Source organism: Vigna unguiculata, chromosome 11 (assembly GCF_004118075.2).
Source record: "Vigna unguiculata cultivar IT97K-499-35 chromosome 11, ASM411807v1, whole genome shotgun sequence".
NCBI lineage: Eukaryota > Viridiplantae > Streptophyta > Magnoliopsida > Fabales > Fabaceae > Vigna > Vigna unguiculata.
In genome coordinates this window covers 7,119,095-7,146,712 of record NC_040289.1, presented here as the reverse complement: position 1 = coordinate 7,146,712, position 27,618 = coordinate 7,119,095, and the positions used below count along the sequence as shown (strand labels likewise).

The 27,618-nt window shown below is 31.9% G+C and overlaps 1 protein-coding gene across 1 annotated transcript; it reads left to right on the top strand.

The window, feature by feature from the left end:
- The first annotated feature begins 22,245 nt into the window (after window positions 1-22,245).
- LOC114170490 (altered inheritance of mitochondria protein 3-2-like) lies at window positions 22,246-27,331 on the top strand. Its single transcript, XM_028055977.1, has 11 exons — window positions 22,246-22,445; window positions 23,272-23,328; window positions 23,887-23,973; window positions 24,167-24,256; window positions 24,397-24,486; window positions 24,587-24,655; window positions 25,175-25,264; window positions 25,329-25,418; window positions 26,445-26,540; window positions 26,709-26,816; window positions 27,010-27,331. The coding sequence occupies exons 1-11, from the start codon at window positions 22,360-22,362 to the stop codon at window positions 27,119-27,121; spliced, it is 975 nt and encodes a 324-aa protein (XP_027911778.1). The 5' UTR covers window positions 22,246-22,359; the 3' UTR covers window positions 27,122-27,331.
- Window positions 27,332-27,618: the final 287 nt, after the last annotated feature.

Sequence of the window (27,618 nt, the reverse complement as noted above, 5' to 3'; positions counted from 1 at the left end):
AGATTGACAAATGTTATGCTCTACATGGACGTCCTCCTCGGTCTGCTGCAGTGGTTCACTCTGATCCTCCTCCCCGATCAGCAACTGTGGATCCTGCTTCATCTGATACCACGGGGCACCCTGCCATTTTCAACGACTTTCTCAAATGGTATGAGGAACGTTAGAGTTCTAGTTCCACTACATCTGCCTCTGTTGCACGCACAGGTACATCATTTGTTGGCCTGACTCACTCTGATTCTCTTGGTCCTTGGGTTCTCGACTCAAGCGCCACAGACCATATTACTGGTAACAAATCTTTGTTTTCTTCTTTGTCTTGTCCGGATCATTTACCCTCAGTTACAATGGCTTATGGGTCTAGAGTTTCATCTCATGGTGTTGGTACTGTTAATATTTTTCCATCCATATCCATTGATCATGTTCTTTATGTTCCTGGGTCTCCATTCAATTTATTATCTATCAGTCGGCTAACTCATTCTCTTGATTGTATTATTTCCTTTACCAAAGATTCTATTTATTTACAGGACCGGAGTTCGAGACACATGATTGGCACCAGATGTGAGTCTCATGGTCTGTATCATTTTCGTCCTCCTTCACATGTTGGCGCAGCTATGGAATCACCATCCCTTCTTCATGCACAATTTGGTCATCCCAGCCTTGCCAAACTGCAACAACTTGTCCCCAACTTGTCCAAGTTATCTAGTTTGTCGTGTGAGTCTTGTCAATTAGGAAAGCATAGTCGTAGTTCGTTTCTTTGTAGTGTCTCACAACGGGCTTTGTCCCCTTTTGCATTAGTTCATTCGGACATTTGGGGACCTAGTCGTGTTAAGTCTACTTTAGGTTTTCAGTATTTTGTTACCTTTATTGATGATTATTCAAGATGTACTTGGTTATATTTAATGAAAAATCGTTCTGAGTTGTTCTTTATTTTTCAATCATTCTTTCATGAAATTAAAACACAATTTGGGGTTTCTATTCGAAATTTGTGGAGTGATAATGGTCGTGAATATCTCTCTCAATCCTTCAAAAAGGGTATAAGTGTTTCTCTCCTTCCCTCAACCGTCATTTTATCTCCGCTGATGTCACCTTTGACGAGTCTTCTTTTTACTTCACACACCCCTCTTCTCGTTGTGAGCCACCATCTACTACTATAGATATCCCTGTTATGTGTGATCCTCCTAGTGTGCCCACTTCCAGTGCCACATCGGATTCTCCTCAGCCACCTCCGAGTGTACCTATTGCGGATAGACCACCTCTTCATGTTTATAGCAGAAGACACTGCCAACCACCAACACATGACTCACATCAAGTGCCAAGTTATTTTTCTCCTCCGGTTCCAACAACCGAGTCTGATCTTTCCATTTCTCTTCGTAAAGGTATGAGTTCTACCCGTAATCATTCCCCTCATTATGCTGCTTTGAGTTATCATAGAATCTCTTCATCTTTCTATACATGCCTTTCGTCTATTTCCTCTTTATCAATTCCAAAATCTTTAGGTGATGCATTAGCCCACCCTGGTTGGCGTCAGGCCATGCTTGATGAATTGAGTGCTCTCAAGCATAGTGGAACATGGGATCTTGTCCAATTACCATTTGGAAAATTTGTTGTTGGTTGCAGGTGGGTCTATGCTATCAAAGTTGGCCCTAATGGTACTGTTGACCGTCTCAAAGCTCGCCTTGTTGCCAAAGGTTACACACAGATCTTTGGTTTGGATTATGGTGATACTTTTTCTCTAGTGGCTAAGATGGCATCTGTTCTCTTATTCATTGCCATGGCTGCTCTTCGCCAATGGCCTCTTCACCAACTTGATGTAAAAAATGCATTCCTCAATGGCGATTTGAATGAAGAAATTTATATGGAACAACCTCTGGGTTTTGTTGCTCAGGGGGAGTCTTCTGGATTGGTTTGTCGTCTTCACAAATCTTTATATGGCCTAAAGCAGTCTCCTCGGGCCTGGTTTGAAAAATTCAGTAGTGTTGTTCAAAAATTTGGCATGTCTCGTAGTGAAGTGGATCATTCAGTTTTTTATCGTCACTCTAGTGTTGGATGTATCTACTTAATAATATATGTTGATGACATTGTTCTCACAGGAAGCGACAACCTTGGCATCTCCCTCTTAAAGCAACATCTTTGTCGTCATTTTCAGACCAAAGATCTTGGAAAACTCAAGTATTTCTTGGGTATTGAAGTAGCACAATCCAATAGTGGTATTGTCATATCTCAAAGGAAATATGCATTGGATATTCTGGAGGAAACTAGGTTAATGAATTCTAAAGCGGTAGAAACACACATGGATCCTAATATTAAACTTCTACCAAAACAAGGGGAGCCTTTCTCAGATCCTGAACAGTACAGACGATTATTTGGAAAGTTGAATTATCTTACTGTTACTCGTCCTGATATTTTCTTTGCTGTTAGCGTGGTGAGTCAATTCCTTAATTCCCCATGTGAAGAACATTGGAATGCAGTCATTCGCATATTAAAGTATATCAAAAGCTCTCCTAGAAAAGGTTTACTATATGATTCCAACTCTGATACAAAAGTTGTATGTTATTCAGATGCTGACTGGGCAAGATCTCCTTCCGACAGAATATCTACTTCCGGATATTGTGTCTCGATTGGTGGTAATTTGATCTCTTGGAAGAGCAAGAAACAAAGTGTTGTGGCAAGATCTAGTGCAGAAGCGGAATATAGAGCTATGGCTTTAGCCACGTATGAACTTGTTTGGCTTAAGCAATTGCTTCAAGAATTGCAATTTGGATATGTCACTCAAATGACACTCATATGTGACAATCAGGCTGCTCTTCACATTAGCTCTAATCCTGTCTTTCATGAGAGGACCAAACATATTGAAATTGACTGTCACTTCATTTGAGAAAAAATCCTATCCGGGGACATCAAGACCGAGTTTGTCAACTCAAGTGATCAATTAGCAGATATTTTCACTAAGTCTCTTCGAGGACCTAGAATTGATTATCTTTGTAACAAGCTTGGTACATACGATTTGTATGCACCAACTTGAGGGGGAGTGTTAGATGATATAATATTGTGTTTAGTAGTTGGGCTCAGCCCATTATGCATTTATGGGTTTGGCCCATTATCAATATAAATAAACTATCCTTTGTGTAGGGTTTACACAAGGGAGATTAATCCCAAAACCCTATTTCATCTTATTTTACATATCTAAAACCAACATGCTTCTTATTTGTTGATTTGGATTGATCTGTTATGGTCAGTCTCGCTTATTTTGCTCACCCCTCAACATACAAGTTTTTGTTTGTCAAGGACCAAAATTTATGATTTGAAAAATATACCCCCATCAATGATTGCTTTTATGGGGTTTTTATGGAGATTTGTTAGGTCTTTATGATGTCACATGCTTCCAAAGCATTTATGTCAATATTAGTTACAAAGGTGCAACGTCGTTGATGTGGATTATGTTAAAACATGTTGGACTAGGGTGTTTGAAGTGACACGACCTTTCTCTTAATGTGTTTCTTCATGGTGTCGTTTTAGTGCTTGAGACACTTCACATTTTTCCTTAACCTTTAACTTCTATTTGAATTCCTTCTTCTTCCATGTTAGTGATTAAACACAAGAGAAAGTTAGAAGAGAAATACTTTATTGAAAGTATGAGAATGAGATTCATTTACATAAGTGAATTATGATTGAATATAAAGGTAAAATTCAAGCACAGAAAAACAAAAAATCATAACACAAATCGGAAAGAAAATATCAAAGATATCTCTAACACCCTTCTCAAGGTGAGCATGAAGATTATGAAGATCCAACTTGAAAGAAACAATTTTGAAAGGTAATGAGATGTAGAGAATCTGAAAAACCTTGAGAGAATGGAGAATCTAGAGAGATTTTTAGTTAGAGAACCTAAATAGATTGGTTCGATAACCTAGAGAGATTCGTTCAAGATACTAGAGAGATTGGTTCGAGAACCTAGAGTGATTAGTTCGAGAACCTTGAAAGGTTGGTTCAAGAACCTTGAGAGGTTGGTTCGAGAACCTTGAGAGGTTGAGAACTTGAGAAGGCCGAGAACTTGAGAAGGTAGAGAACTTGAGAAACTTGATGCCTTTTTTTTAACAACTCTTATATCTAGGAGATATTGATAAGAAAATTGTACAATCAGATTTCCATTGTTGATAGTTGTCATAAGCAAGAAAGAGATATACATCATGGGTGAAACGACAAAGAAAAGGTAATGGTGGAAGCTGTGGAAATTGTTTTTCATCTAATACCATATTAGTGTTTAAACACTAACATTCCATCTTGCCTTTCCTGTTCTTCGAGTCTACATTTCCGTTATTCCTGCATTCCCTGTTTTGCATCATTCGAGTTTGTTGTGTTTACTTTTGTCTTCTATGTACTACTTCTTTCTCTCTTGTTTCTTCTTCTGAAGTAGTAGGTGTTAACCCACCTTCTTGTAATTCTCCAACCCTATCTTTAAAGGTGGTTGAATGTTCTCTACTACCATCTACGATGATTCCATTACTGATAACGTGCATCCAATGGTCACTAGAGCTAAATTGGGTATTAACAAACCCAAACTTTACAATGTTACTATTTTTGATAATTATATTGAATCTTCTACCTTTAAACAATATCTTGTCAATCTTAAGTGGTTCAAAGAAATGCAGTTATAATATAATGCTCATATGCATAATTAATAATACTTGGACTCTTACTAACATCCCATCTGGTTCAAATGTTATTGGTTGTAAATGGGTTTCTAATACAGACGACTCTTTTCAATGATGCAAGACACATTTGGTTGTTAAGGGATTTCACCAAATACCAAGTCTTGTTATTGCTTATGCTATCTCATGTAAAGGCCTATTCTCATGTAAACACCAAATACCATATCTCATGACAAGCAACATTGTACTAGAAGAAGCATGAGACGATCATATGGACAAGATGGAGATTATACAAAACTTGTAGAAGCAGATGGATGAGATGTAATGTAAGTATGAGCAGGAGTTGAGAGCTCTACGTTCTGAAAACACAACCATGCGCCAAGGAAAAGGACCTAAGGGTTTAGTACCACCCGCGCTGACCATTTCAGCACAAACCAACAACGTGATATACCTGATCGAACGGTTCAAGAGAGTAGCTTTGGGGCCTGTAAGGACGATGGCCCATCCACGATGACCATGGACATAATTGGGCTTCCCTATACTGCGGGGCTCTAGTCTATTGCCCGATCATTGGAGGATGTCGGTGTTCGAGAAATATGACAGATCCACCGACCTAGACGAGTGCATGAGGATGTATGTCAACCAAATGTCATTGTGCACGAAAATTGATGTTGTTTGGTGTAAAACCTTCCCTGCATTGCTGACAAGGGAAGCTTCAGCTTGGTTTTCACTTCTAGAACCCAATTTTTTCGATTGCTTTGCGACCTTAAGGGCAATGTTTAAAGCCTAGTTCGCTACTAGCCGACCGCACCAGATAAACTCTTTTACCCTAGTCAATATTAAACAAGAGAAGGACAAATGACTTTGAGCTTTCACAGATCGGTTCAGAAATATGACCCTTCATATAAGGGGTTTGAGGCTTGAAATAGCCATGCAAGAACTGTACATGTTGATTAGCAAACCGTGTGAGAATGTTATGCAATAGGCCTGAAAATGATCCTGTATTAATAATTGACATTACCATGTTTTTATTTTATTTATTTTTATGTTTTATTTTTATTTTGTTTTTGGATTTTATTTGATATTTTAGGTTTTATTCAATAAAAGTGGAAAAGATAAATGTGTGGATTTATTTTGCAAATAAGTGAAAATCTCAGAGATTTAGGAAGATTATTAACACAATAAGTGAAATATTGAATAGTCAAATATTATAAACGGTATCAGATATTGCTTTTGACTATGCTGGAAGATATAAGGACTTGTTCGCTTAGACATCGACTGATATGCCAGGTATACACCATGATGTCATGTCCACTGGGTAAAGCTCGCCTGGTGGCTCAAAAAATGGGTTGGCTAAGTGAAGAAAGGAGAAAGGTGTTATGACTTTGACAAGTGTACCAAGTCGCGCAAGTAGTAACCGGTAAGACCGGGATATCGTTTCCCAAGAGACTCGTGTATACTAAATAATTGTGTAATTAGTGATTAATTTAAACTAATGAATATATTCAAGATTTGGGTTTTTATATGCAAGAAAGTAAATATTTCATAAACAATTAAAAATTGAACTTGGATATTTGAAGACTCTAGAAAATGGTAAAGGCTATAAATGCAATGGATTGATATTGTTGGAGTTAGACTTCACCTACTTCACTCTCATGTAAATTAAGCAATAAAACTCTTCTCCATTAATTACTAATGTCAACCCACAAGTTTACTCAAACTCTAATCCCTTAGTTGAATGACCCTAGGTTTCCTTATTTAGAGTCAATTCCTTGAATTCCTAAATAAACAAACCCGCTTTACAAATTAGGGTTTAAGACAACTAATGGGTCAAGTTCCATTCCTAGATACAAGTTCCATTAGGTATCTTGTTCCAATTCAAGGTTTCAAGAGATATTTTCCAATACCTAATGACCCAAATATCATGCAATGAATGGGTAAAACAAAGCAAGCTTTAAATGCATAAACAAAGATACTAGAAATCAATGGAAGAAGCATATATATATTCAAACCATTCGAAAATCATAAGAGTTCAGTGGCTACATCTAACCCCAACAAAAATGGGTTTAGCTCTCCATTGTCATGGAGAGCTCAAGCTTACAAAATGGAAATGGAAGAGGGAGGAGACACAAAGAGGAAGATGGAGCTGTTCCCACAAGCCCTAGCAGACCTCCAAGCGCTCCAAGACGTGTTGTTCGAGCTCCAAAGTGTCCAAGATCAGTTTCCCTCCGCGAAAACAGAAGAAAAAGGGTTACTTGACACATCAGCGAAAACAGGCGCCTGGCGGAAGGGTCTCACCGCCAGGCGCAAGCCACCAAACAGGGGGCAAGTCTTCCCGCTACCGCCCGGCGGTGACCAAGTGCCGCCAGGCGGTGACTAACAGTAGCGCCTGTCTGGCGCTTGGCTGACGCGTAGCTGGCGGTCTGTTCCGCCTGGCGCTGGCTTTGCGTCGCCAGGCGCTTCCTGTTGACATTTTTCTTCTCTCTTTGCTATTCCGGGTCACTCATTAGTCTGGATTTTTGGAACAAAGCTTCCAATCTACAAAAAGGACACAAAAATGGGGATTAGTGGTATATTTAGATCAATGTAACCCACAATGTATTTATTTACAAAAGTAAGGTAAAATTGAAGATTAAGTAGGTTAAATGCTTTGGAAGAGATGATTTTTGCTAATGAAATATAGCTTGGATAATGGTAAAAATTAACATTATCAAAAGGCAACAAAGGCAGAAGTTAAGAAGATAAAGGAGGTCAGCTTTGTTCGTGAAATCAAGTACACCACGTAGTTGGCAACATGATATTAGTTAAAAAACCTAATGGCCAGTGGAGAATATGTACGCACTTCAATGATTTAAACAAGGCATGCCCTAAAGACGCATATCGACCTCCAAGCATTGATCAGTTGATTGATGGAGCGTTCGGCCATCAAGTGCTCAACTTTTTGCATGCCTATTCTAGCTACAACTAAATACCCATGTATCATCCAGATAAGGAAAAGACGACTTTTATCAGCAAACCCATTAACTATTATTATAAGGTTATGTCATTCGAGTTGAAAAATGCAAGGACCACCTATCAAAGGCTTATGGAAAAAATCTTTCAGAAGTAGATAGGTAGTTGAATAGAGGTTTACGTGGACAACATGATGGTCAAATCTTGGGGCCCGCAATCATGTGGAGGCCCTCATGGAAGTGATTAGCCAAATCTGAAGGTATAATAAGAGATTAAAGCCTACTAATGATGTGTTTGGTGTAGCAACGGGAAAATTCCTCGGATTCATGCTAACCGCCCGGGGGATAGAAGCCAACCCAGATAAATGTGCAACCATCCTTGACTTGCAGAAACCGTAAAACTTGAAAGAAGTACAAAGACTAATTGGCCGACAAACCTCCTTGTCAACGTTCCTACCTCGACTCGCCAAATGGATCAAGTTGATCCTAAAGGTAATGAAAAAGTAGTCGATGGCCAAGTGGGACAATCAATGTGATAGTGCATTTACGAAGGTTAAGTCCTTCTATTATGACAACACCAACACCTGGTTAGGAAATACAATTATACTTGTCTGTAGAAAACAAAACAATTAGTGACATCCTAATTTTGGAAGACCCGAAGCAAAAACGAAAGCAAATTTGCTCACAAAAAAAAAAACACCACACAAGGTCGATGACCTGTATCATTTTAGGAGTTGCCTTGTCGAGAACTTGCGGGGGAGCTGGTTGAGGATGGCCAATGTCGTCGTCTCATCAGGGATCATCAGAGACGGTCGTCATAAGGTTATCTTCTTTGGATTTGGAGTCCATTAAAAATGGAACTTGGGCTGATTGTCGGCATCATAAAAATGTGCTCGAGCGGCCTCCTTTATGGTAACTTTAAAAAACTCATTCTTGAACCCTTTATACGAAGCAATGTACAAGTTAAAAATTCAATTCTCTTGCTCGACAATCAAGGACATCCATGGTTTCAACTTAACTGATCGTGTACAAAATTGATGAAGAAATAGAGTGGGCATGGGAGACAAATCCAGGCCCCACACAAGATTTTGAAGGCTTGAATACATGCCCAACTATTATTATGAAATTGCGTGGGTGCTAAGTTGAACTCACGCATGACCCCCATTTGAAACTTGTTGAACGATACCCTAACAGTCAAATCGTTAAAAGGCCAAGCATACATATAAACGAAGTGCAAATGGCACGCCTACCATGGCACGCCTGGTCGCTCCCCTTACATACTCGAAGACTGATCACTGGTTTTGTAATACTATTGTTGAGTACCTACGTACAATCACTTGGCATAGTCACAAAGCTCTGCCCCTAATCAAAATTGGGTTGCATATTCAAGCACCTTATGTGACAGCTTATCATAGCCAATTACGATTGTCACGTTCATGTCATCACCTTAATCTGATACTTCAATATCCAGCTCTACAATTGAAACACTTGGAACTGCTTCTTTCAAAGCCACACCTTTATTATTAGCTTCAGTATTTACATCCACGCTATTGGCCGAATCCACACCTCGCTCAGTTGATCCCTGACTACCTAGTGAGGAATTGAATGATGACGACGGCGATGGATTGTTAGCATACCCCTGATCGTCACGGCCAAAAGACTCCTCAAACAAAGAAAGACAAATGGTTGACATTATTACCTTGAATTTAAAACGAGCGACAAGGTGAGAAGTAGGGATAAAAGATGTCAAAATGACATGTCAACCCCAGCCTTATTTATAGATATGGGAAGCCCAACCGTCGTTTCATCTCAATCGCCATATCTTTTCACATTTAACAATCTAGCACATCCTAATATTTCGTATTCTTTGATAGACACAAGGATCGATGAAACCCCTTCGCAATCATTCTAATGTACTTGGGCTTGGGGGGGCCTGTGTATGGTATGGGTCGTACGATCTTGAAGGAAACTGGACGGTTAACTAACCATTTGCCTAAGGAAGTCATCTTCTTAAGTCTTGACTAGTTGGTCGATTCCAACGAGACAACTCGAAATAGGAAAATTGCCAATTAAGGTTTCTAATCGCGATTTAGGAAATTGGGTCGTAATTAGGTCGGCCTTAATCTAAAGCCCATTACAAAATCTATAAATAGTAGTCTAGGTAAGGTGGTAGGTTACTCTTCTTAATTGCACATTTAATACTTTGATAATTGGACCGAACTAACTTTGGTATTTGAAAACCTTTGATAGATATCACTAATCGGTGTTGACAAATAGAGCAGACGACAAAAACGACGACCCATAGAAGATGATCGAACAACTTCATATACCTAAAACATAATTGTATAAGATAATTGTTCAAACTTGAATCTTAATCATTAAAGAACTATAACAAACATACTATGAATTTTGAATTTCTTGACATTCCTCTTTTTCGATTTTCATTTTTCCTTTTTTTTTAATTTAAAAAAATCTTAAAATTATTTTGTGTAAAAATATTAGAAATTAATTACAATTAATGTCTCAATAGTTCACCTATGTTACATAATTGTGGAGAAACTTAATTACTTTGATTTCAAAACATTATTGAAAATTATTATAATAATTAAAATTTAAGTTTTTGGAAAGTAATTAAAATTTCTAGCTTTCATTATAAATTGTATTTTAAATCTAGTGCTAAATGATTGAAATGTATAATATCAAGTCAAAATTAAAAGGAAACAATGATACTTCTCGTGAACATCTGATTTTGTCAATAAAATGTATTTAAAAATAATAATAAATAGAGAATTAATAATAAATAAAAGTAATAGAAATAAAAAATAATAATAAAGTTTGTAAAAAGAAAAAATTTAAAATTTAAAGGAAAAAAAGTAAATATTTAAGTTAATTAGAAATAGAAATAGAAATAGAAATAAATAATAATAATAATAATAATAATAATAATAATAGAAAATAAATAGTAATAACAATAATAGAAACCCGCTTTCTTATTATCTCACTATTATTTTATTTTCTTACCACTCATGATCTTGTTCCAAAAAGCCAATTATTATTTTTATCTATAACCCTATTTTCTTCTTTTCTTTCCTCTAAGAATTTCCTTCTATACAAAGCTGCCACATGTATTTTTGTTTCCAGTCACATTTTTTCTCTTTCACAAAGCCGTGGGACCCACACTCCATTGACCCATTTTCATCACCTCACCCTTTTCTCTTTTACAAACCTCACACTAACACACACAACCCACACTCCACTCACTTTTTTCACATCACTCATACATAACACACACCTTACACACTCACTTATCACTCATCCTAATTATTCTCACTTTATTTCACACTCACGAACAAACACAAAACACTCACGCGCACACTAAAACCATTAAACCTTCACACACACATTCTTTTCTCACAGCAATCACTAACCCTTCACATACATTCTTTTTCTTACAGATATCTTCCGTTAACATGCAATTATAAAAATTACCTGTTATTTATAGATATTCAATTTTAATATCTATTTATTACTCGTCCCAGATTTTATATGTTGATACGGATTTTTTACACTCCTAAATATAATGTTAGATTCTAAAGGTTTTGATTTTCGTTTTAGTTCTTTTAGGTTTTAGCTTTAAAAGTAAAAAAATAATAATAAAAAAAATTATAATAATAGGTGAAAGACATGTAATAAATGATGAAGATAGAAACATCAGAAAACGTAAATTTGGGTCAATCAATCATTGTTCTTCACGGACCCTTTTTATTCTTTGCACACCTATTTGTTCTCCATAGGCTATTTGCTTCGCCTAACCCCCACTTTTTAATGCATGCCACCCCTATTTTTATTACTGTTTGCACCTTGTGTTTTAATATTTACACTTGCATTAGTTTGAGGTATATGCAATCTGCACCCCTGTTTTTGATATTAATACCTCTATTTCATGTTTAGTTTGAGTTTTATTACATATAGATTGATTTTTCTCTTTCTATCAAAATTACCTCTTGTTTAATGTTGGAAACTACTGAATATTATTATGTTAAGTTTTAAACTTACTTAATAATTATGATTTTTATTTTATATTTAAATAAATTTAATTATCATGTTAAGTCTGAAACTTAGTTAATATTTAAATGTTTAATTCTTAAATAAAATTTCTTTATTAAGTTAGGTTAAGTCTTGAATTTACTTGATAATAAAATCTAAACTTTTATAAGAAATTTAATTTTAAATAAAACCAATTTTTATGTTAAGTCTCGAACGTATTTGATAATTAAATATTTTAAAAATTAAAATTAATTATCATGTCTAATCTCGACTTGCTTAATACTTAAATGTTTAACCCTTAAATAATTTTTTTTATTATGTTTAGCCTTGGACTTACTAGATAATAGAATCTAAAGTTTTATAAGAAATTTGATTTTATATAAAACTAATTATTATGTTTAAGTCTCGGACTTACTTGATAATTATATATTTTATAATTAAAATTAATCATCATGTTTTGTATCGGACTTGTTTAAATGTTAAGTCTCGAATTTACCTGATAAATATAAAAATATATTAAAATTTAAAATCAAAAAAGATATTAATCAAATAACAATTTTTTAATTATTTGTTTTTAAGAAAGCTATATAACCCTAATTTCTCATCTTTATAAAAATACGTAGGAGTAATATCATCTTGTTGAACCCAATTACAAAAATTTTAAAAATGTTTTATTTATTTATATTAGTATGTTTTATTATATTTTTGGGGGAAGAATAAATATTTGAAAATTTCATTAGTTTTGAACAATTACATAGAAGAGACCGTTTTAGGACGAACATATATGGTATTAATACATTCTCCACACGTAACCGACTTCCGAACCTGATCCGATTTTATAGACTTTTTTTAGGTTTTTCATAATTTCCTAAAACTACGGTGACAACTCCCTTTTTCTAAAATTTTGTTTTGTTAAAATTGATTAATGTTTTTTTTTATCGCTATCCTGTCGCAATTTATTTTGAGGTTGCCACATCAAAAAGAAAACAAGAAAAGTTTCATAAATCCACTCTAAGACACTAATGCAGGAAATTTTCAAAAGTTAAGACCAAATCGATAAAAAATTAACAAGCAGAGGTACGATTAAGTCCACTCAAACACAATACCAAAAAATAAGGCGCAAAAATATCTAATTTGTCTGATCCAATCTAGTTTTGGTCTAATTTGATTCACTAAAATTCTATTTTCTAAAATCTGGATTTGAGTTTGGATCCATATTTATTAATTTTTCAAAAAGCAAATTTTCTATTTTACTTTTATGGATTTTGAACTTTGGATAGTCTAAACTTATTATTTGAATTAGACTAGAATTCACTAAAATCTGAACCACATTATTTAACAACCAAATTGTTGCAGTGCTGATTTTGCCATGAATTATGTCTATGCAAACTCCTGAAATTATGTGAAAAAAAAAAATCTACGTGTCTGCTCCTAGAATATGCCATGGATTTTGCTGTGTTAATTTAAGTTCAATTTTTTTATATACCAATTTTTAAAAATTAGGGCTTAATACGCATGCACTGTGAATGTAAAAATTTAACTGTCAACTAATAAAAAATCATGTTTTGTATTTTTTTTTAAAGTAGTTATTCTAGAAGTTAATAAACTTATTATATACAGTGATTTGTGATTAGGTGATTGTGTAAAAATATTTCACTATCAGATCGTATACTTTTTATTCTTAATTTTGTTGGTATAATATTCAGTTGGAATTGATTTTTGAGATTCTTTTATTTAGAAATGATCTTTACATCTTTTACTTTACTTGAACCAAGTGGCTCTAAAAATAAGAATTTGCTTCAGTTGAAAATTAAGTAATTGTATGATCCTGGAATTTTAATAAAAATATGAGTTTAGAAATGTATCTAAATTTAAAACAGTAAATATTTGGATCTAAACTGGTTTCACAACAAAATTAGACTTGCAGACGGATCTTAATCAAAATTTGGAGGGGCTAAAATAATATACTTAAATTTTATATATTTTATTATTATCACAAACAAGATATTTGTTCACATGTGGTGGCACAACGATTTCATGGCGATCTGTGAAACAAACAATAACAGCAACATCGTCAAATTATGCAAAAATTTTAGCATTACATGAGACAAGTCGTGAATGCGTTTGACTAAGGTCTATAATTCAACATGTGCAACAAACTTGTGGTTTATCATTGGGAAAAATTAAACCAACAACAATATATGAAGACAATAGTGTATGCATTGTTCAATTGAAAGAAGGATATATTAAAGGAGACAGAACAAACATATTCTTCCAAAATTCTTTTTCACTCATGATCTTCAAAGAAATGGTGATGTAGAGATCCAAAAGATTCGCTCATGTGAAAATATAGCAGATTTATTTACAAAGTCTTTGCCAAGGAGAACTTTTGAGCAATTGGTTCACAAGATTGGACTCCGTCATCTTGACGATGTAAGTTTACATGAGGGGAGAAATAGAAGATGCAAAGAACAATATTATATAAAATAATGTACTTTTTTTCCTTCACTAGGTTTTTATCCCAAAGGGGTTTTCCTAGTAAGGTTTTAATGAGACACATTCTTTAATCAATAGACACCCCAAGGAGGAGTGTTATGGATTAATGGTCGTCCATTGATTTGATACAATTACTCATATGATTGATAATCATATAATTCATTACCTAAATTTTGTATTTACTATTTGATTTTATATCCTTTCTGGGTTACCATGGTGTATCTATAAATAGAACTCGTCCTATCAGTAATAAAACATACATACAAACAGAAGTTACTCCCTACACTCTCATTATCTATTCTTCCTCTCCTTTTCTCTCTCTTATTAACTTTATTTTATAACAATAATTATATAATTTGTGATTAAAACATTTAATTTATCAAAACTTCGCAACTCACTCACGTAATATAATGTTGCACTTTCAAAGGCACATTCACCTCCACTTTGCGTCACCGTGTGATTTGATTTCCATTCAATTCAATAGCATATACTAAGCATTTATTACAATCAAATCACACAATTCATACCGCAATAGATTTATATCTCAATGGCATTAATATTCACATACATGTTGCAATTGCACCCCATTCATAAAAATATGGATAACAATGGATTAATAATAAATTATTGAAGCACAACAGATGCAATTTCATGCAGCGAAATTTGATTCCCATCTTCCAATAATGGCATTCACATTCAATCTCTAAAGCAGCTGAAAATATACAAACTCCTTAAAACCTTTAATTATGGTTCATAATAAATATTGGAAAAAACATAAATTTCAGAAAATCTCTAAATTCATTCATAATTAAGGTTTTTCTTAATTTGGAAACAAACATCATAAAATGAGAAACATCACAAAAAAATCATACATCCTATAACACATACTTTGACACCAAATGTAAAACAATTAAGGATCTTTAAGATTTAAGATTTTCGCACAATAATAATAAAGCATTAACCTTGATCCATAAGAGACTCTGTAAGTATGCGTTCTTCAGTTTGTAATTTGTGTACTCTCCAACCACCGTTTTCCAATCTATCTTTTTGTCTTTCTTTTTTTCTTCTCACACTTCTTGATGGGTTACTATGAAAAGAACCTTAATTTCTTTTATAAACCAACGTCTCATCGAATTGATTTTTATTTTATCTTTATTTTATTTTATTATCACTTCTCATAATAACCCATAGGTCCTTAAATTTTAATAAACTTGGATTTAAAATATGATCCAATATTTTGAATCTGGATTGAATTTCAATCGGATCTTCAAAAATCTGATCCATGATCACCTTTACAAAAAAGAAAGAGCAATGAAAATAATCCATAAATAATAATGTTGAAAGGCCAACAAAAAAGTTTACTATGGTTCTAAGCCAAAGAGACCTACTAATAATTTCTCAAATTCGAGTATCAATGAACAAACAAGTCCTTCACCGTAAGAGCAATTCGTGAATCGCGCCACTACCATGGAACCTCCATGTTCTTCATACATGAAAACGTGAACACCACACTTGCATAAAATCAAAACAAAAATCACAAACCCTAAATTGCGTCTCCTCTCCCAAATCGCGAAACTACCTCCGCCGCATCAACGACAGATCTTCATCCACGCACAACACCAACCTGCCACAAACCTATAACACAACGAACTCACGCCCACTTCGCAAACCCTAAATTGCAGTTTGCCAAGCCATAACCCGAATGAGCCAAACATCGAGTACTCACAAGTGGCCAGAGCGCAACAACAACAACGGAGGTATAGCGCCTGGCGGGGATATTGGAACCGCCAGGAGATAGCGAGGGAACAGTGGGGTCCTGGACTTGGTGGCGCCTGGCGGAGGAGAAGGTCCTGCCAGGCGATAGCGGCAAAAACAGTAGCCTCTAAAGCAGCGTCCGCCTAGCGGTGAGGACGGTTCCGCCAGGCGGTTGTTGCAGACTTTGTAATTTTTTAAGCGCTTGGCGCCTAGCGGTACGTGTCCCCCGCCAGGCGGTCTGGGAGCTGATAGCGCCTAGCGGTACATGTCCCCAGCTAGGCGATTTGGCTGCTGAAATTTCTAGTCGTTGGACTTCGTGGGTGTGATCTACAAGGCTTTTGGTGATACTTCCAAGGTAAAATTCCTGGGTTCCTTGAGTTGAGCTTGGAACGTATCCCTTGAGTTGAGCTCGGGATAGGGGTTAAGTACGTACATTCCTCGAGTTGAGCTCGGAATGGCATCCCTCGAGTTGAGCTCGGGATGGCGGATGAACACGAGGAACCCTTGAGTTGAGCTCGAGTTGGTGAGTGTTGCCGGTGTGAGTGTGCTGGTTGTGGCCAGTACGGATGGATCCAGATAGATTGCCCTCCTCAGTAGTTGACTGACGAGTTTGGTAGTCTTGGGACGTTACAGACTATGTTTGTATTTGGGAACTCCACCTGGGGTTACGGTGTATGATCCGTGGCGATGTTTCCCGCACGTGCTCTATCGGTTGTGACCGATAGGTTTGGCAGCAAATTACCTTGAGGAAATCACTAAAAGAAGTAGAACACGAATAATCTAGTTGTGGCCAGATGATAGAGAATAGAGAAAGAGACTGTATTTTGGGTCTTTGTAGAAATATAGTTAAATGGTTGTTTATATGTATATTACTGTGATGTATGTTGATTTCATTAAGCTCACCCTATCTGCTTGTGTATAGCGATGATCGTGTACGCGGTACACGTGAGCAGAGGATGTTGATGCAGGTGGTGCTGGTGATGCTTAAACAAGGAGCAAGGGATAGCATGGGATTTTATTACTATGTTTTTATTGATTTTAGTTTTGGAAATGATATGTAAACTTTTGAGAGATATTTGTATATTCTTTTTCTTTATAAACTATGGATCAGTGTTTTGTTATACGATAATAAAAGTTTTAAATTTCCCGCGCTTATGGGTAATGAGGTTTATTCATAAATGCGATGTATTTATGTTTCTATTATTCATTTTAATTATTTAAATCCGTAATATCAAGACGAGATGTTACAAATCATACAAGTACGCTCAAAACAAACTAAAACAACCATTCCCAAACTTAAAATAGTATCCAACAACATCAAGCTTAGACAAAGAAAATAAATTCCTAGTGATACTTGGTACATAAAAAGTATCCATAAGGTCTAAGTGATATCTAGTGTCGAGGATTAGACGATAAGTTCCGACGGCTTCCACTAGAACTTTCTCTTTATTGCCCATGAAGACGAACTTCTCATTTGGGTTTATGGTTCAGGTTAAAGAAATCCATGCATCACATTAGAAACATGAGTCGTACATCCAGAATCAATCCACCACGTATTATAGGGAACTTCAGTTAAGTTTGATTCAAAGCATATGTAAGCATTATGCTTACATTTCTTTTTGAACCAAGCTCTACGCTTTATGTAGTCCTTTTGGAAATGTCCAGACTTTCTATAGAAATGAGATTTGTCATTTTTCTTCTAGATTTTGGCTGAGGACTTGTCAATCTTCAGTGTTCCTTTACCCTTTCCATGTTTCTTAGTAACTTTCTTTCTAGCAGCTCCTTGATTCTTCACATACTGAATAGAGTGATTTCCTAAGTTCTTCAATTGGGTCTCCTCCTAAACTAGCATATTGTGCAATTCATGCACGTTTCACTTGTCTTTCATGATGTTGTAGTTCATCTGGAACAGACCATTCTCAAACGATAATGAGTTTAGAATAATCTGCATGAGAAACCTTCATTCACTACCATTCCTAGAGACTTAAGTCTTACTACGATATTTGTCATCTCAATCACATACTCATGCATAATACGCGAACCCTCAAACTTCGTGGTGGTCAACGTACTCATCAATGTCCTAGCGAGAGATTTATCAGTAGTTTGGGAGAGCTCTTCCACAAATTTCATAAATTCTTTTGCATTATCGGTTTTAGGAAGAGTTAACTTAATATTGCTTGCTCATAAACATTAAGCTTAGTCTATTTGACTTTTCCCAAGGTTTGTAATGGGTTTCTCTTCATTCTACTAATATCTGTGATATGAGTCGACTTTTTAACTTGAAAAGTCAAATCAAGATCCAACACACCTAAGTGAAATTGGACTTGTTCACTCCAGTCAGGGAAATTCAACTCATTAAAGATTGGGACAGACGTAGCGTGCGAGTGTAAAGATACCAAAACAGAGACTACAATTAACACATGCCTAACATTAATGTCTTGAGTCATAAAACTAAACGTAAATACAAATTTAGACATAAACAACCATTCTATGCATACTAATGTTCTCCTTTGGGAGATCAACTAATACACAAACATAAACATAATGATGTTAATCATATTATAACATTATTGATAATTAAAATATGCATGAACTAGTGAAGCATCTACAATCATGTTCATTAATTATAATAACAATTAATCAACCTTTGGACGATTCTAAAATACCTTATAATAATGAATTTCAATTAATCCATAAATTAATTATTCATAATTTAGCATCTATACTATGGGTAATTGAAATAAAAACATTAATAATTTGAAACCAAAAAAAAGTTTCAAATTTTGATCACTTTAATGACTAACAAAATTTATCATACTTGATTTCAAACAAATAAATATACATTTAATTCCTATAAACCATACATATATAACATCTTCATTAATTTTAATTTATCAATAACAAAACATACTCATTATTATAAATTAAAAAATACATATTCATATAAAAAAATTAACATTAATTTTATTGGTGACGTAAACCTATAAAAATCATTGCACTTGAATTCAATTAATTCATAATTATATAATTTGTGATTAAAACATTTAATTTATCAAAACTTCCCAACTCACTCACGTAACATAATGTTCGTGCGTCACGCTTTCAAAGGCACATTCACCTCCACTTTGCGTCACCGTGTGATTTGATCTCCATTCAATTCAATAGCATATACCAAGCATTTATTACAATCAAATCACACAATTCATACTGCAATAGATTTATATCTCAATGGCATTAATATTCACATGCATGTTGCAATTGCACTCCATTCATAAAAATATGGATAACAATGGATCAATTTGTAATTAAAATTATTGAAGCACAACAGATGCAATTTCATTCAGCGAAATTTGATTCCCATCTTCCTTCACATTCAATCTCTAAAGCAGCTGAAAATATACAAACTCCTTAAAACCTTTAATTAGGGTTCATAATAAATATTGGGAAAAACATAAATTCCAAAATATCTCTACATTCATTTATAATTAGGGTTTTTCTTAATTTGAAAACAAACATCATAAACTGAGAAACATCACAAAAAAATCACACATCCTACAACACATACTTTGACATCACATTTAAAACAATTAAGGATCTTGAAGATTTAAGATATTCTCGCACAATAATAATAGAGCCTTGATCCATAAAAGACTATATATACGCTGTAAGTATGCGTTCTTCAGTTTGTAATTTGTGTACTCTCCAACCACCATTTTCCAATCTATCTTTTTGTCTTTCTTTTTTCTTCTCATACTTCTTGATGTGTTACTATGAAAAGAACCCTAATTTCTTTTATAAACCAATGTCTCATTGAATTGGTTTTTATTTTATCTTTATTTTATTTTATTATCACTTCTCATAATAACCAATATGTCTTTAAATTTTATTAAATGACAATTGAGCACATCATAATATTTCAAAGAAGTCATATAATAAAATTAATTCTTTCAATTAATTCTAACATTAATCTCAAAATATATATATATATATATATATATATATATATATACTGTGTAAATAAGAGTTATGGAACTTACTATTTCCTTTCACAATTTTGGTGGACATATAATTTTTCTTGCAATGACTCATTTATAATAAAATTGTACGTATTACTCTAAATATGTAAAAATGAATATTAACATCTGTATTGATTCTTTATATATGAAATATTTTGTAGAATAATTTTTTTAAATAGCAAGCTAATTTCAATCTAATTTGTTGAACTTATTAACGATATGGCATTATCATCTTTCTCTTGTGGTAATATCATAAATACAAAAGTAATATATACACTAAAACAATTCATATTTTTTTTTAGATTTTGTTTTGATTTTTTTTTAAATATTTATAAATTTTGTTATGAAAAAAAATTTGCAGGAAATTACTGTGAATTTTTATACAAAATATTTTGTACAAAACACTTTTCATAACAAATTTGGTAGGAAATACTTTCAAATTTTATAATTTTGTAAAAAATAATTACTCACAAATGAATTATCTGTCAATTAAGATTCTTAAAAAATTAACAGAAAAAAAATGTCTTTTATTATAAATTTTTTTAACAAATTTATAAGAAAAATTTCATGTAATACAATAATTTTTAATAGTGATATATATATATATATATATATATATATATATAATTAAGGATTAAATAATTGTTTAATAAATTTATAGTAACCAATAAACTATACAGGATTGTTTGAGATAAAAAAATAATAATAACACTTTTGACTTGTCTTTCCGCGTAAATCATAGCTTATAAAAAATCATTATCTTACCAACTAGTACAAATTTTCTAACAGCCTTGCTTATATGATAAAAAAAAATCATTTTCAAAGCCTCGCCTTACATTATCACAATTTTAAAATCACTCTGAAATGATTTTCTTAGAATAGACAACATTTTTTAGGATGTTAATATGACTAAAATGTTCTAGTACGATATGCAAAATAAAAAGAAAAGAGAGAACCATAATAATAATAATAATAATAATAACAATAATAATAATAATAATTTATTTTCTAGATCTTTTGGAATGTGATCGCTGAATGTTCTCTAAATATCTATTTATATTTTGTTTTTCAACAGAAAGATGCAGACATATTTTAAAAGTTGAATTTTCTTGAATAACACTGAGGAGAAAGCATATATAAAAAGAGAACGTGTTCACATTATATATAGTCAATGAGTCTCATTGTTTCATTCATTATTCAAGGAAAACATGTTCGTATATGAGTTCAAACATGATAAAAGAATAGACTTAGACTCATTAAACCTATGTAACAAAAATAAATAAAAAGAGGAATCGCGTTATCAACATCTTTTTATTCGTCTTTTATCTGGAAAATCCGTGTTCTAACAACATTTGACTAAGAAAAGTGTGTTTAAATATATATGTCAAACCGCTTCCAATTATTCAGTCAGCCAATAGTAAAATATTTTTTTGTCAAAATAAAAAGGAGTTGCTATAGTATCATTTTATTTTGATACCATATAAATTCATACTTTTTTAAACAATATACAACATAGGAAGTTGAATTTATACAAGTCTCATAAATTTATATTCATAACGTGAGTCTATATCCAGTTACTTACAATCTAAAATCTTAAGAAAACTGGTGTATTTTCTATTTTATAAAATATTCAATTTTCTTGTGTTTATCTGAAATAAGACCCGGACTCACACTTGAATTTATAATCATGATTTATAAGATGTTAAATAATTAAGGGTTAAATATATTTTTAATATCTGCACTTTGACGTGAAATTAGAATTTTCAAAAACTTTGATATATTTCTAAACTTCAAAAAATAAAATTAGTGAATATAATTTTTTTAATCCTATATGCTAATTTTTGTATTTTCTTTTACATATCAAACGTGTTTCTCAATTGATATTGAGAACATGATAAATGATATAAACAACTTAAATGCTAGTATAAAATTAAAAAAAGATAGCATAATTATGTTAAAAGGATTATATAATTTACTTTTAAAGTTTAGGAATTAAAATATATCAAAGTTTCAAATAAAAATATATTTTAATATTGTGTGAAAGTTCAAGCACTAATCAAAATCATATTTAACTCAATAATTAATGGATTTTAAGATGTAAACCAAACTTTGTAGGATCTAACGAGTTTTTTTTTTTTTTCAAAAAATACCAATTCAAACAACTTCCTCTTTTGTTGTGGACGTATACGACATGCAAGTTGTTAGCGATTATGTCAACTCGGTTAATTTTGGGTTAAAATATTCCAAGAGGACAAAGCTGAAACAAGAAAGAGAGTAATTGCAAAGACCAAGTTTGATAAAGTAGCGATTGCGAAGCTATATATCTTAAACAATGGCACTTGCATTCTATAAATCTCCATAACTATCACTTCATTTCTGTTAACAATCACAGTTCTTCACGAGAATCACACTCGAGCAACAACAACTTCACAACTTCTTTTTCTGAAAATGGCTTTTCATTATGGTGTCATCGCGTTTGTTCTCCTTCTTACATTAGAGTTGCTGCATCATCATTTTCCCACTTCTGTCATAAGGTAATACTGTTATTCATACGTTTTTACTTGTTATATATCACTTCCTTCAAGAAACCCTAAATATTGGTTTAAAATAGAAATGGTTGTAGGATTTTGTTTGATTGGATTAAGAGATGTTATGAAGATGCATTATTTGATTGTTAGTAGGGTTTTATTTATGTTTTAAAGTGATATGATGATTATTTAATTAATAATTTGATTGTTATATTTTTGACTCGTTTTAATTTTTATATTTGGTTTTGACTGAATTGAGTCCTAATTTTTCTTTTTTTAAATCTTATAAAATGATATTAACAATATTTAAAAATGACATGTATCAAAATTTAAATTTGACAAGTATCAAAATTTAAGTATTTTTTATCTTGAAATCCTTCTCATTTTTATAAGGTACACCTTTTAAGTAAAAAATAATCAGATTTTGACCTATGATAAATTTAAATTTTAACACAATATTAATAAAATTGACCGTACTAAATCTTTTTTACGAACTCAATTGAATTTAAAAAAAAAAACTCAATTTAGTAAGAAAATATACGAAGAACATGCACGAATCAAATATATAAATATAAAACTAAATTATTAATTAAGTTTAAAACTAAATTATATATTATTAAGTTTAAAACTAAATTATAGGATATAAGTAAGATAAATTTTAACTTAATAAACTAATTTTGTAAAAATGAGTTGAACTAAAAGCCACTTTTTAATACGATATAAGATTCATTAAGAGTACTCTGATGAATATTAAGTTTGTTGTAATGAATGGGTATATTAAAGATCAAAATAACTTTTATATTCGTATTTTGTTTACAATTCTTTTACACAGTGCTGAAAGTGATAATCTCACACGTCGCCTGCACACCGTCAACGAAAGCAGAAAGCTGTAAGTTACAACTAATTCAAATATAATTTTTATTTAGCTACCATGTATACGAGGTTATTTTATTTATGTGTGTTTTAGTTAAGTCGATTATTCAGAGTATTCAGAATTGTGATTTTCTGTTTTTCTTATTTTAAGTTCTCTTTTAATTATATTTTTCTAATCTTCTCTCTTTCTTATTTAGAAATGTCTTTATTATGACACTTTAATCTTTGTCCGCTAGGGAAACTTATTAGCCATAAATTATCTTAAATCTTGTTTAAATTACTAATATTAATCTCAATTAATGTGATCGGACTATTTTTTATTAGTTGGACAGATCAGACCTATCACCACAATATGCTTTTTTTATTTATTTAATAAATTATATCTTAATTCAATTAATTTATAAATTACTAATTTTATAATTAATACTTTGTGATTTAAATGTATTTTTATTCTCAAAATATTTCAATCATGCTCTACTACTTTTTATTAGTGATAAATTCTTTATTTTACTACACCTATTAACTTATATATAATATGTTTGTGTGTGCTTTTTTCTTTTTTTTATATATAAAGGAATGAAAGTGATACTCAAGAAGGACTGCCTCCATCAGATACTCAAACTGAGAACGTATTACAAAATACCGATGCAGAAATACAAATGTATGTATGTTGTTACTAATATCTCAAAAATATTAAATATATTTATCTCAATAGGTATCTCAAAAGAATATGTTGCAAACAATACAAACATCAATTATATGTATTATAAATTCTTGATTTTTTTAAATAGGACTCAAAATGTTAATAATATATCATTTATATAAAAAACATTTACTGATTTTTTTTTTAATAGAACTGAAAGGGGTCCTCAAACTTCACTGATGCCACCAGCAACTCAAACTCAGAAGAATGTGTCAAGTAAATCCAATGTCAAAGTCAATAGGTATGTTGCAAACTACACACACAAACATCAATTATTCGAATTAAAAATTGTGGAATTTTTTTTAATTGGACTCAAAATGTCATTAATATGTAATAATATATCATTTATATAAAAAAAAATTACTGACCCTTTTTTAATAGGATTGAAATTGATCCTCAAACTTCTCTACTGCCACGTCCAGCTCAAACTCACAAGAATGTGTCAAATAATTCCAATGTTGAAGTCAATAGGTATGTTGCAAACAACACAAACATCAATTATTGACTTTTTAAACATGACAACAAATATATCATTTATATATAAACAAAAATTACTGTCCTTTTTTAACAGGATTGAAAGTGATCTCCCAACTCAAACTCTCAAGAATTTATCAAGTAATTCCAATGTCGAAGTCAATAGGTATGTTGCAAGAAACACAAATATCAATTATACATCTTAAAAATTAGGGTTAAATATATTTTTAGTCCTTTAAATTTGAGTGAATTTTGAAATTAGTCCCCCTTCAAAACTTTATACCAATTTAATCCTTCATTTTTATAAATGCGTGGATTTGGTCGTTCTTATCAAATTTTGTTTGACATTCTAAACGCATTTTATGATAATATTTGAGTTAACATTGAAACGGAAATATGTCAAACGAGGTAAACAATTCAAATACTATCATGAAATGCACTTGAAATGTCAAGTTAACTTAACAAAATTTGGTTAAAAGGACTAAATTCACGTATTTTTAAATATGAAGGACTAAATTGGTCAAAATTTTAAAGATAGACTAATTCCAAAATTTACTGAAATTTGAGGAACAAAAACATATTTAATTCTAAAAATTATTGACTTTTAATAGGACTTAAAATATTAGCAAATATATCAATAATATATTATTTGTATATAAAAAAATTATTGACACTTTTTCTATAGGACTGAACGTGATCCTCAAACTTCTCTATTGCCACCACCAACTCAGACTCAGAAAAATGTGTCTAACAATTCAAGTATCAACGTCAACAGGTATGTTGCAAACAACACAAACATCAATTATATGTATTAAAAATTGGTGACTTTTTTTTAATAGGACTCAAAATGATGCTCGTGTTCCTCCACCTTCATCACCAACGAAAAATCAGAAGAATGTGTCAAGCAATTCTGATCTCCAAGAGAAAAAGTATGTCACTAATAGCTCAAATATTAACTACATATATATATGAATTATATATAGAAAAATTAAAGACTTCTTTTAATAAGACTTAAAAGTGATCCTTATACTTCTTCATCTTCACCACCAATTCAAACTCACAAGAATATGTCAAGCAACTTCAATTTCTAAAGTGCAAATACATTTTTTCAATAACTCACTTACCAATTATGTATTACAATTTTTTTTGATAAAACTCAAAGTGATTCCCTCTTTCCTTTATCTATACAAAGAATTCAAACTCTATGTCATTAAGTTTCGACCACAAAGGGTAAAAGTATTTTGTTAATAATTCAAATATATGTTATATACCAATTATGTATAAAAAAGTAATAATTGTTTTTTCATAGAAATTATATATAAAAAAGGATCTTTCTAATATAAATTATATATAAAAAAGTCACTAATTTTTTTTAATAGATCCTCACACTCCTCCACCTTCACCACCAACTCAAATATAAAAGAATGTGTCAAACAATTTGAGTCTCGAAGTAGAAAAAGTATGTTGCTCATAACATCAATATCAATAATATACTAAAACAACTTACTAATTTTTTAAAATAGATTCAAAGTTATTCTCACACTCTTTCTACTCCATCAACCAATTTAATCTAAAAACAAATGTGTAAAACAACTTCAATCTCGAAGTACAAAAATGTTTTCTAATAACTCAAATTCAAACTTTCAAAGATATGTCAAACAACTTCGATCTTCGAGTGCAAAAGTATTTCTTAGTAATTTAAATATTAATTATATATAAATTATATATATCAAACTTGAAGTGCAAAAGAAACATCCTCATAACTCAAATATCAATTATAAATGAAAAAAAAAAGACTAACTCTTTTACAAATTTAAAGTGATCTCACACTTCACCGTCTTTTTCACTAACTTATGGAGACAATGGTGTCTAGTAATTTTAATCTCAAAGTAAAAATATGTTACTAATAATTAAAATATTTTTTTATAAAATAATTACTTATTCTTTTTTAATAGGACTCAAAATGATGATCCTCACGATCGTCCACCTATACCACCAACTCAGACCGAGGATGCCAATGTGACCGAGAATACCAATATCCCAAGACGAAAGTATGTTACGAATAATCTCAAACATAAGTTATCTATTATATATATATATATATATATATATATATATATATATATATATATATATATATATATATATATATATATATATATATATATATATATATGTGTGTGTGGATGTGTGTGTATAATTACGAATTTTTTTAACAGGATTCTCAGTGGTCTTCCCATACCTCCATTTCCACCACCAATTCAAATCGAGAGAGACGTGTCCATCAATTCCAATCTTGAAGTCAATTCTAATGTTGAAGTGCAAAAGTAAGTGGCTCATAACTTAAATATAAACTATATATGAATTGGAACTAGAAATTGTTTTCTTTATTTTATTAAAATTATTTTTTTATAAAATTATAATATATATATATATATATATATATATATATATATATATATAATTAATGACAAATTAAGACAGTTAAATTTACTAACAAAATTTACATGGATTGTTCAGAACTGAAGAATCTTTGTCCACCAACAATACAGTGCTCCATAATGCAGTGCTCGATGTTGCAATGGTCCATGATGCAATGCTCCATGATGAAGAGCTCCATGATGAACTTTAATAGAAATATTAGATTGTTAGAATATTCTACGACAATATACCATTGCTTATATTGAATCCTACATGTGAAAAAAGGTATTTTAACACCATTATAGGTATTTTTCACCATTTGTTTTTATTTTTTATTTTCACTTGTAGTGTAAACGTACAGTTTGAGATGTTGATTTTTGGATTTGTTTTAATAAGAAATTATTCTAGAAATTGATGTGGAGTTTATTAGATTGTAAAATAACATAATATTGTTTATGATTGTTAAATGCTAAGGAACTTAAATCTTACAAATAAAAATACATCTTTTAACACCATTGTGATATTATTCACCGTTTTTTTTTTTGTGTTTTTTTTTTATCTTTAGGTTCATATGTACTAGGGATGTCAATGAGTGGGTAGGATACGGACAGTAGATCCTTCGTACCTTACTTATTGGAAAAATATTTGTCCCGTATTTGTATCAATATCCGCGCGAGTACCTGTTATACGGGTACTCACATAATTTTT